Genomic DNA, 12,694 nt, shown 5'->3' with positions numbered 1-12,694 from the left:
AGGAAATATTATTAGAGGTAAAGAGAGAGATAGACCCCAATACAATAGTAGCTGGAGACATCAACACACAACTTTCGGCATTGGACAGATCTTCCAGACAGAAAATCAACAAAGAAACATCAGACTCAGTCTGCACTGTACAACAGTGTATCTAATAGATATTTACGGAACATTTCATCAAATGACTGCACAGTATATGTTCTTCCCAGCACATAAATCATTCTCAAGGATAGACCGTATGTTAGGCTACAAAATAAAGTCTTAAAACATTTAAAAATTGCAGTAATATTAGGCATCTTCTCTGACAACAATCGAATAAAACTAGAAATAAATAACAAGAATTTTGGAAACTAAACAGACACATGGAAATTAAAAAGCATCCTCCTGACTGACCAGAGGGTCAATTCAGAAATTAAGAAAATTGAAAAATGTGTTGAAACAAACAATGGTGAAAACACAGCACACCAAAACCTATAAGATACAGTGAAAGCAATACTGAGAGAGAAGTTTGTAGCACCTACATCAAAAAAGAAGAAAAACTTTAAATAACCTAATGATGCATCCTAAAGAACCAGAAAAGCAAGAGTAAACAAAACCCAAGATTAGTAGAAGAAAAGAAATAATAAAATAATAAAAACCAGAGCAGAAATAAATAAATAAAATTGAAATGAAGAAAACAATATAGTCATCAAAAAGGAAACTTGGTGTTTTGAAAAGACAAAATTGACAAACTTTTAGCCAGACTAAAATAAAATCAGAGATGAAAAGTGAGACATTACGGCCAATACCACTGAAATTCAAAGAATCATTAAGTGACTACTATAAGCAACTGTCAATAAATTAGAAAATCTAGATAAAATGGGGAAATTTGTAGACATGTACAATCTACCAAGATTGAACCATGAAGAAATCCAAAACCTAAACAAACAAATAACACATAACAAGATAGAAGCCAAAGTAAAAAGTCTTCCAGTAAAGAAAAGCCTGGGACCAGGTGCAGTGGTTCACGCCTGTAATACCAGCACTTTGGGAGGCCAAGGTGGGAGGTCAGGCGTTCAAGACTAGCCTGGCCAAGATGGTGAAACCCCATCTCTACTAAAAATACAAAAATTAGCTGGGCATGGTAGTAGCCTGTAGTACCAGCTACTTGGGAGGCTGAAACAGGAGAATCGCTTGAACCCCAGGGGATGGAGGTTGCAGTGAGCCGAAATCATGCCACTGCACTCCAGCCTGGGCAGTAGAGTGAGACTCCATTTCAGAAAAAAAAAGAAAAGCCTGGGACCTCATGGCTTCACCACTGAATTCTACCAAACTTTAAAAAAAAAAAAAAAAAAAAAACCTAATACCAGTCCTTCTCAAACTATTCCAAAAAATAGAGGGAAGACTTCCAAACCCATTTTATAAGGCCAGTGTTATCATGATACCAAAACCAGAGAAAGACACATCAAAAAAAAGAAAACTACAGGCCAGTATCTCGGATGAATATTGATGTAGAAATTGTCAACAAAATAGTAGCAAACTAAATTCAACAATACATTAAAAAGATCACTCATCATGACCAAGTGAGATTTATTACAGGGATGCAAGGATGGTTCAACATATGCAAATATATCAATGTGATACGTTACATCATCAGAATGAAGGACAAAAACCATATGATCATTTCACTTGATACTGAAAACGTATTTGATAAAATTCAATATTCCTTCATGATAAAAAGAAAAAAACCTAAAAAACTGAATATAAAAAGAACATCTTTCCTGAACATATTAAAAGTCTTATATGACGGACCCACAGCTAGTGTCATACTGAATGGGGAAAAACAGCCTTTCCTCTAAGATCTGGAACATGACAAGGATACCCATTTTCACCACTGTTGCTTAACATAGTACTGGAAGTCCTAGCTAGAGCAAACAAACAAGAAAAAGAAATAAGGGCATCCAGTTTGGACAGGAGGAAGTCAAATTATCTTTGTTTAATTTGTTTATCATGAGATGATAGGATCTTATATTTGGGAAAACCTAAAGACTCCACCATAAAACAGTTAGAACTGATAAACAAATTCAGTAAAGTTCCAGGATACAAATTGACATACAAAAATCAGTAGCATTTCTATATGCTAACAGCAGACAGTCTGAAAAAGAAATTTTAAAAGTAATCCCAGCCAGGCATGGTTGCTCATGCCTGTAATCCCAACACTTTGGGAGGCTGAGGCGCACAGATCACAAGGTCAGAAGATCAAGACCATCTGGCCAACATGGTGAAACCCCATCTCTACTAAAAATACAAAAATTAGCCAGGCGTGGTGCCACGTGCCTGTAATCCCAGCTACTGGGAGGCTGAGGCAGAGAATCACTTGAATAGAGAGTTGGAGGTTGCAGTGAGCTGAGATTACACCACTGCACTCCAGCCTGGCGACAGAGGGAGACTCTGTCTTAAAAAAAAAAAAAAAGTAATCCCGTTTGCAGTAGCCACAAATAAAACTGAATACCTAGGAATTAACCAAAGAAGTGAAAGATCTCTACAGTGAAAACTAGAAAACACTGGTACAAGAAATTGAAGAGAATACACACAAAAAAAAGGTGGAAAGATACTCCATATTCATGGATTGGAAGAATCAGTATTGTTAAAATGTCCATACTACCCAATCTACAAATTCAATGCAATTCCTATTAAAATACCAATGACATTCTTCACAGAAATAAAAAAAAAAATCCTAAAATTTATATGGAACCACAAAAGACCCAGAATAGCCAAAGCTATCTTGAACAAAAAGGACAAAACTGGAGGGAATCACATTATCTGACTTCAAATTATACTACAAAGCTATAGTAACCAAAACTGCTTGGTATTTACATAAAAATAGACACAGAAAAATGGAACAGAATAGAGAACCCAGAAACAAATCTGTACACCTACAGTGAATCCTTTTTCAACAAAACTACCAAAAACATACATTGGGGAAAAGACAGTTTATTCAGTAAATGGTCCTGGGAAAACTGGATACCCATATGCAGAAAAATGAAACTAGACCCCTGTCTCTCACCATATACAAAAATCAAATCAAAATGGATTAAAGACTTCGATCTGAGACCTCAAACTATGAAACTACTACACGAAAACATTGGAGAAACTCTATAGGACTTTGGTCTGCATAAGAATTTCTTGTACCCCACAAACACAGGCAACCGAAGCAAAAGTGAACAAATGAAATGACATCAAGTTAAAAAGCTTCTGCACAGCAAAGGAAACAATCAACAAAGTGAAGAAGACAACCCACAGAATGGGAGAAAATATATAAGAGATTAATAACCAGAAGGAACAAAAAAAAAGTAATCTGGTTTTATTTTATTTTCATTTTTTTTAATTTTTATTTTTTGAGACAGTATCTTGCTCTGTCACAGAGGCTGGAGTGCAGTGGCGTGATCTCAGCTCACTGCAACCTCTGCCTCCCAGATTCAAACAATTCTCCCACCTTATCTTCCTGAGTAGCTGGGATTATAAGTGTGAGCCACTGTGCCTGGCTAAGTTTTTTGTATTTTTTAGTAGAGATGGGGTTTTGCCATGTTGGTCAGGCTGCTCATGAACTCCTGGCCTCAAGTGATGACCCATCTCAGCCTCCCAAAGTGCTAGAGTTACAGGCATGACCCACCACACCTGGCTTAATCAGATTTTAAAATGGGCAAACGATTTGAATAGATCTTCTTTCTCAAAAGAAGACATACAGATAGCAAACAAGTATATGAAAAGGTGGTCAGTGTCAATGATCATCAGAGAAATGCAAATCAGAACTATAATGAAATATCTCACCTAAGTGAAAATGGCTTATATCCAAAAGACAGGCAATAACAAATACTGGTGAAGATGTGGAGAAAGGGGAACATTCATACACTGTTGTGGAAATGTAAATTAGTACAACCACTATGGAGAACAGTTTGGAGGTTTCTCAAACAACTGAAAATAGAGCTATCATATGATCCAGCAATCCCACTGCTGGGTATACCCCAAAGGAAGGAAGTCAGTACATTGAAGGGATATGATATATGTACTCCCTTGTTTGTTGCAGTGCTGTTCACAATAGCCAAGATTTAGAGGCAACCTGAGTGTCCATCAGCAAACAAATAGATAAAGAAAATATGGTACTTATACACAATGGAGTACTATTCAGCCATTAAAAAGAATGAGATATTGTCATTTGCAACAACATGGATAGAACCTGGAGGTCATTATGTTAAGTGAAATAAGCCAGGCACAGAAACACAAACTTTGCATGTTGTCATTTATTTGTAGGAGCTAAAAATTAACAGTTGAACTCATGAAGATAGAAAGTAGGAGGATGGTGGCCACTGGAGTCTGGGAGGGGTTGGGGGAGAGTGGGGGAGAAGTTGGGATGGTTAATGGGTACGAAAAGTAGTTAGAATGACTAAGACCTAATATTTGATGGCACAACAGGGCGACTATAGTCAATAATGATTTAATTGTACATTTAAAATGAGTACAAACTAAAAGCACAATTGAATTGTTTATAATACAAAGGATAAATGCTTGAGGGAATGGATACCCCATTTATCATGATGTGGTTATTACACATTGCATGCCTGTATCAGAGTATCTCATGTACCCCAAAAATATATATACCTACTATGTACCCACAAAAATTTTTTAAATTTAAGTTTAAAGAAGAAAACCAGTGAAGAAAAATTAGTGTATTCATTCTCTCATTTCATGAACATTTATTGAGCACACGCTATATGCAAGACACTGAGCTAGGCACTGGATGAAAGACTAGTACTTGCCTACAGGAAGTTTATAGTCTCAGTGGAAGAGTTAGATAAGAACATAAAGTATGTGCTGTGCCGCAATAATAGCAAAGGGGAGCACCTAACCCCTTGAAGAGTCAGGGGAGATTTCCTGTAGAAGGCGAACTGAGTCTTAAAGGTTGAGGGATTTCATTTTCCTGCAAGATTCCAGACTAATAATCTCAAAATTCTCCCACCAAAAAACTCTCAGAAGTGCAATGTAAAATAGAATAAGCATCCCTTTAAACGCATAGACAAGCTTACAGAAAATCAACTTAACTCTCCAAGGGCCACAATAAGCATAGCTAAAAACAAAATAGGAGCTGGCACGGTGGCTCACGCCTATAATCCCAGCATTCTGGGAGGCCGAGGCGGGTGGATCACGAGGTCAAGAGATCGAGACCATCCTGGCCAACATGGTAAAACCCATCTCTGCTAAAAACACAAAAATTAGCTGGGCTTGGTGGTGTGTGCCTGTAGTCCCAGCTGCTCTGGAGGCTGAGGCAGGAGAATCGCTTCAACCCGGGAGGTGGAGGTTGCAGTGAGCAGAGATCGCACCATATACTGCAGCCTGACGACAGAGCGATACTCCATCTCAAAAAAAAAAAAATGCTTTAAAATAGTTTTTTAAATAAAGCTTTAAAAACAAAGTAGTAAGTTTAAACCAACACTGGGCTGCCCTGAAAGGTTTTGCTAGTCTGAATACCTGTGGGGTAGAGATCTCAACTAATACCAGCCACCCTCAGAGTAGACTGAAAAATCCTGCCCACTAACAGAATTGACAGAGAGAGTTTGTCAGACTGTGCTCCAAGTCCGGGGCTAGGGGTGGGAGTGAAGGTGGGTTTGCTCTTTTTAAATTTGCACTTCTTGAGTGTTCAAAAATCCCCAAACCAAGAAATCAACTAAGTGATCCCAAGCTGTTAATATATCTGGGATGCTTGAAGAAACAAAAGCAAAATCATTCTGCAGCGACAGACCCTCAATCTAGGGAGCACAGCACAGGTTTTTTCATAGATAAAACCCCACTTAAAATAAACTCATAGTCCAAAATCAAAAAGCACATAGGAAGCAATAAGTAGGTATCAGCCAGCACAACAAACGTCACCCTGCTTCCCCTCCCTGAACTCAAATAAAAGAAATACAGGGATTATGAAATAAGTCAATTAAATTTTTTAAAAATTTATTTATTAAACTTTAAGTTCTGGGGTACATGTGCAGATCATGCAGGTTCGTTACATAGGTATACATGTGCCATGGTGGTGGTTTGCTGCATCCATCGCCCTGTTATCTACACTAGATGTTTCTCCTAATACTCTCTCCAATCCCCCCACCCCCTGCTATTCCTCCCCCACCTTCCAGGCCCCAGTGTGTGATGTTCCCCTCCCTGTGTCCTTGTGTTCTCATTGTTCAGCACCCACTTATGAGTGAGAACATGAGGTGCTTGGTTTTCTGTTCTTGTCAGTTTGCTGAGAATGATGGTTTCCAGTTTCCTATCCATATCCCTGCAAAGGACATGAACTCATCCTTTTTACGGCTGCATAGTATTCCGTGGTGTATATATGCCCCATTTTCTTTATCCAGTCTATCATTGATGGGCATTTGGGTTGGTTCCAAGTCTTTGCTGTTGTGAACAATGCCACAATAAACACGTGTGCATGTGTCTTTATAACAGAATGATTTATAATCCTTTGGGTATATACCCAGTAATGGGATTGCTGGGTCAAATGGTATTTCTAGATCCTTGAGGAATTGCCACACTGTCTTCCACAATGGTTGAATTAATTTACACTCCCACCAACGGTATAAAAGCATTCCTATTTCTCCACATCCTCTCCAGCATCTGTTGTCTCCTGATTTTTTAATGATTGCCATTCTAACTGGCGTGAGATGGTATCTCAATGTGGTTTTGATTTGCGTTTCTCTAATGACCAGTGATGATGAGCTTTCTATCATATGTTTGTTGGCTGCATAAATGTCTTCTTTTGAGAAGTGTCTGTTCATATCCTTTGCCCACTTTTTGATGGGGTTGTTTTTTGTTTTTTGTTTTGTAAATTTGTTTAAGTTCTCCATAGATTCTGGATATTAGCCCTTTGTCAGATGGGTAGATTGCAAAAATTGTTTCACATTCTGTTGGTTGCCGGTTCACTCTATTGATAGTTTCTTTTGCTGTGTAGAAGCTCTTAAGTTTAATTAGATCCCATTTGTCTATTTTGGCTTTTGTTGCCATTGATTTTGGTGTTTTAGTCATGAAGTCCCGTGCTCAAATACATCAAAGAGATTTTTAAACATGAGAAAAGAGTGAGATTCTATCTTTAAAATGTTGAGGGACAGTTTCCAAGTGGAGCAAGGAGCATTTACAGCTACAGGAGTCCAGATAAGTTTTTTTTGTGTGTGTTTTGTGTGTTTGTTTTGTTTTGTTTTTTTGAGATGGTGTTGCTCTGTCACCCAGGCTGAAGTGCAGTGACACTATCTCAGCTCACTGCAACCTCCACCTCCCAAGTTTAAGCAATTCTGCCCCAGCCTCCCAAGTAGCTGCGACTACAGGTGCACACTACCGTGCCTGGCTAATTTTTTTGTGTTTTAGTAGAGACAGGGTTTCACCTTTCACCATGTTGCCAAGGCTGGTCTCGAACTCAAGCAATCCACCCACCTTGGCCTTGCAAAGTGCTAGGATTACAGGTGGGAGCCACCGCTCAAGGCCCCAGATAAGTATTCTTATTGGGAATTGGCAGTCACAAAATTGAGAAGAGAAGGAATTGGGAGACAGATGAGCAAGAATTGGTTCATAAAATGCCTTACATTCTGTGTTAGTCAGGACTCTTGTTTGCAAGTGACAAAAAGATCACATTTGTCTAGGGAGTATTTTGGTGTTACTGGCTTACCTGACCAAGAAAAATATTTTTTAAATACAAGATCCAGAGAACCTCATTCTCTCTCCATCTCTCACTACATTTTTCTTTGTGAATACTTATTTCCTTCTACTGCAGATTGATTTTCCCCCAAAAGTAGAGAACATTGCCACTTGCAGTTTTTGGCTCATACCCTTTTCTAATTTTCTTTTTTTATTGTGGTAAAATATTCGTGGAATTTACCATTTTAACCATTTTTTACATGTACAGTTCAGTGGCATTAAGTACATTCACATTATTATGCAGTTATCACCCCTATTTATCTCCAGAACTTTTCCAGCATCCCAAACTGAAACTCTGTACCTGTTAGACAAGAACTCCCCATGCTCCCCTCTTCCCAGCCCCTGGGAGGTAACCACTATTCTATTTCATGTGCCTATGAGTTTGGCTACTCTAGGTATCTCATATAAATGGAATTATACAATATTTGTCCTTCCATGTCTAGCTTCTTTGACCACACTCTTTTTTTTTAAATTGACATATAATATTTATACATATTTATAGGGTTGCACCCTTTACTTTTGATCAGAGAGGAAAGAACCTTCTGTGTGCACACACTTCTGTCCCTTAGCTCCATTTTGAAAATTTTTGAAAGAAAACTAATTGGCTTGGCTTGAGTAATATGCTTATTTTCAGACAAGGAAGATGACAAGTGTTGTGATTTGCCCATTTGGGGTTGTATGACCACCTCAGTGTCTTCCCCAGTTCTCTGAAAACATACTGTCTTATAGAGTCCTCTGTCCTTTCCATTTAAAACAGCACTCCACACCAATCTCATCTCTTACTCTGCTTTGATTCTTTCCAACGTACTCATCACTGCCTATTATTAAATGTATTAATTTGCTTGTTGATTCCCTAGCCTCTACAATAAAAGATTTATGACATTAGAGACCTTCTCTGTCTCATTTATCTCTGTGTTTCCAGTGCCTAGAACAGTGACTGGAACATAATTGTAACTATATTTAATTAATTAGAAATTGAGCTAGAGATATAGATTTAGTATTCACTGGTAAAAGTGATTAAAAGAAATTACTTTCTTCCACCTCCTTCGTGAAAAGGAAGAAATTGAAAGGAAATTAACTTTGAGTATATATGAACAGAGTGATTAAACCTGAGAGTTATGCACACATAGTGAAAGAACAATGCTGTCTAAAGATGGTTATCTGTGGAAAATACAACCTTGTATGATGGATGCATAAGTAGAATCCTGAAATTGCAGTAGATTAAGCTGTTTCTGAAATTACTTCCTAATGCAGGATATTCACATTTAAATTATAAATGTGAATGTATAAACCCATTAGGTGTTTGCATGTGTTTGTGTGTGTGTGTATACACACACACACACTTTTATTGATTAACATTGGAAACTGGCAAATACAGATATGAGTCTTAAGCCACAATGGTCAGTACTGTTCTTTCGAAATTGCCCTTAGCTTTGCCAAGCAAGACAACATTCTCTGGAGCAGAACTTCACATTGTCAGGTTGCCCTACGTGAGAATCACTCAGATACTATTCCCTATAGCTGCCGTACCTCTCTTCCCCCACTTGTCCTTAATCTCAAGGGCAGGGCAAGTCAAAGGGGAACAAGATAAAGGTTATATCTAAAAAGACAAAAAAAAGTAGATAAAAATGATCTTCTGTGCTTCCTGACTTTTGCATGCTGCTTTCCATCTTTTACTTTTCTTAGAGTTTATTATCTTTTTTTTTTTTTTTTTTTTTTTTTTTTTTTTTTTTTTGAGACGGAGTTTCGCTCTTGTTACCCAGGCTGGAGTGCAATGGCGCGATCTCGGCTCACCGCAACCTCCGCCTCCTGGGTTCAGGCAATTCTCCTGCCTCAGCCTCCTGAGTAGCTGGGATTACAGGCACGCGCCACCGTGCCCAGCTAATTTTTGTATTTTTAGTAGAGACGGGGTTTCACCATGTTGACCAGGATGGTCTTGATCTCTTGACCTCGTGATCCACCCGCCTCGGCCTCCCAAAGTGGAGTTTATTATCTTTATGATGCTTCCTGGACATCCCAAACTTAGCCATAGTTGTACCTTAGCCAAGTGTACTCTACCCCGACTTCCTGCCAAAATTACTTCTTTCATATCTTCTCTCACCCATGTAATAAGCACCTTACCTCCAAATCCAATCAGGACTTCATTCCATAGTAGGAAAATGAACTACGTTGTCTCAAGGTTGTCCCCCTGCGATGACCTTTTTCTTACTACCTATCTGAACCATAAAATAAGTTATCTATGGCAACTTCCTGCTTGTCTTTCTAGGAGATTAATAGGGAGACCCATTGCCAAAAAGTTTTGGTGCTAACCTCCACCCCTACATTCACCTGTTAGGAAGTGGGAGAGGCAGATATGGGTACCCAAGAATAGTTTGACTGGGATAACGTCACCCTTTCCAAGTTATTCCTAGTAACAGTTTCACATTTATTCTTAATTATCAGGGACATAATGGCCATGCATATTACAAAGTGCTTATGAAATTAATTACTGAATTCTACTTTTCACTTGTGTAACTGATTATTTGTTATGCATGTAATATGACTAGTGGCTCTTAATTTAAGAGGTGGCATTGCTAAAAAGTACTCAACTGTGCTACAATTAGTAGTATATATAGTTTTCTTGGTTTTAAAGGAAAATAATTAACTGAAATGTTGGAATATCCTAAGTATTCTATGGTAATTTTTGGCTTCCTTAAGACTTCGGGGATTTTTTATGTTTTGAAATCACATTACTTTATCATACTTGATCTGGTTAGGAAACCTAATGTTATTAGCCTGGAATTTGTGAGTCTTTGAAAGGGGATAAAAAACTATCCACTATAAATCACAGATTCAATAGATAGATTGGGGGCCAGCTTAGGAAAAAAAAAAATTCTAATACTGGCCAAGATAAATGAGACACAGCGTCAATTTTTCTGCCACTAACTAGGTAACCAGACTGCCTCACTTTGAAGATTTCCCTTTGGTTTATTATCTGTAGGTAACTGGTTATCCTGTTACTCCATTGTAGCTGCCACAGTGCACAAGTTATCATTCTTTATTCTTCAAGATGGTGAGCTTGGTGAAAAGTTACTCTGAGGCTCAGATAACTGACTTTAAGTCTGATAAACCTATGGTACTGGGTATATTAGATAAATTTGCTATAGTTTATGTACTTTCATACTTTTGCAATTACTTAGACTTCTAAAATGTATTATTTGTTTCTTTTATAGGATAATGAAGGCCAAACAGCTCTACATTATGGTAAGAAGTTTCTAAGTTACTAAATTATCATATTTGAACATCTTCTCTATTTGTTTTCAACTTTATTCTTACATAGTTCTTAGAAAAGTATCTGGCAGCTAGCAGAGATACAATAATTTTTTGTTTAAAAAATGTATTGGGGCCAGGCGTGGTGGCTCACGCCTATAATCCTAGCACTTTGGGAGGCCAAGACGGGTGGATCACGAGGTCAAGAGATCGAGACCATCCTGGTCAACACGGTGAAACCCCGTCTCTACTAAAAATACAAAAAATTAGCTGGGCATGGTGGCGCACGCCTGTAGTCCCAGCTACTCAGGAGGCTGAGGCAGGAGAATTGCTTGAACCCAGGAGACGGAGGTTGCGGTGAGCCGAGATCGCGCCATTGCACTCCAGCCTGGGTAACAAGAGCGAAACTCCGTCTCAAAAAAAAAAAAAATGTATTGGGCTGGGCGCGGTGGCTCATGCGTGTAATCCCAGCACTTTGGGAGGCCGAGATGGGCGGATCACTTGAGGTCGGTAGTTCTAGACCAGCCTGGCCAACAAAACCTGTCTCTAGTAAAAATATAAAAATTAGCCAGGCGTGGTGGCAGGTGCTTGTAATCCCAGCTACTCAGGAGGCTGAGGCGGTAGAATCACTTGAATCTGGGAGGTGGGGGTTGCAGTGAGCCGAGATCACACCAGTGCACTCCAGCCTGGGCGACAAACTGAGACTTCATCTAAAAAAAAAAAAATGAAACCCTGTCTCTACTAAAAATATAAAAATTTGCCAGGCATGGTAGCAGGCGCCTGTAATCCCAGCTAGTCAGGAGGCTGAGGCAGTAGAATCACTTGAATCTGGGAGGTGGAGGTTGCCCTGAACCGAGATCACTCCACTGCACTCCCACCTGGGCGACAAACTGAGACTCCATCTAAAAAAAAAAAATTTATTAATAACTTAGTAAGTTGAAGATATGTTAAAATTCTTATGGTCACATTTAAAATAAATTAAGTGTTTCTATACTATCAACAGAAATGGAGACCCCTCCAGACCCTCTTTGAAAATTCATTATTTCATTCTTGGTTCTATTCATGAGTGACAAGAAAGATGTTAATTATTGCCACTGTAGAATTTAGCATCTCTCCTACAAGAAATATTTTGTTGATATAATTGAAGAAAAATAAATATGATTTTTAACTAATTTCTCTTACAAAGGAATTAGCTTAAGAAATCTGTAAAATAGAAAAAAAATCAAAGATGGAAATTATAATATGGCAGCTCTGCTTAGTAAATGCAGTGAGATAAAAGATATTCCAGTATTTTGTAACATGTAAAGTACTAGTAAATATAATTAAAAGAATCTGGGCACAGTGGTGCATGTCTATAGTCCCAGCTACTCAGGAAGCTGAGGCAGGAGGATGACTCAAATCCAGGAGTTTGAGGTCAGCCTGAGCAACACAGACCCCGTCTCAAAAAAAAAAAAAGGATTCTATTTGGGTGTGAATATGGTTGAATGAAAGACAGCCATCAGTATTCAAACCAGATTATGGACCAGCCACCTTCTGACCTTTTGGGAGGGAATACATTTGCCAGTCTTGGCAATCTTAGACTGCCATTCAGTAACAAGTGGTTCAGATGACCCTGGACACTTCATTCACTGCTTGGACTTTAAATTTCCACTTCTTAAGTGTTCAAAAATCCCAAGCTTAGAAATCAGCTAAGGGATTTCAAGCTGATAGTGTCTCTGGGATGCTTGGCAGAAAC

At 38.5% G+C, this 12,694-nt stretch overlaps 1 protein-coding gene across 2 annotated transcripts in view; it reads left to right on the top strand.

Annotated features, from left to right (window-relative positions):
• Positions 1–12,694, top strand: part of ACBD6 (acyl-CoA binding domain containing 6) — a 199,516-nt gene that overhangs the window by 163,306 nt on the left and 23,516 nt on the right. For both annotated transcript variants that reach the window (XM_012444598.2, XM_064370379.1), the window contains one exon: positions 10,923–10,953. In XM_012444598.2, coding sequence (XP_012300021.1) covers positions 10,923–10,953 — 31 coding nt within the window. The remainder of the gene's footprint in view (positions 1–10,922; positions 10,954–12,694) is intronic.

The sequence above is a fragment of the Aotus nancymaae genome, unplaced genomic scaffold (assembly GCF_030222135.1).
Source record: "Aotus nancymaae isolate 86718 unplaced genomic scaffold, 86718_ANA_hifiasm-v0.15.2.pri h1tg000108l, whole genome shotgun sequence".
Taxonomy (NCBI): domain Eukaryota; kingdom Metazoa; phylum Chordata; class Mammalia; order Primates; family Aotidae; genus Aotus; species Aotus nancymaae.
This window is presented reverse-complemented; position numbering and strand designations above follow the sequence as displayed.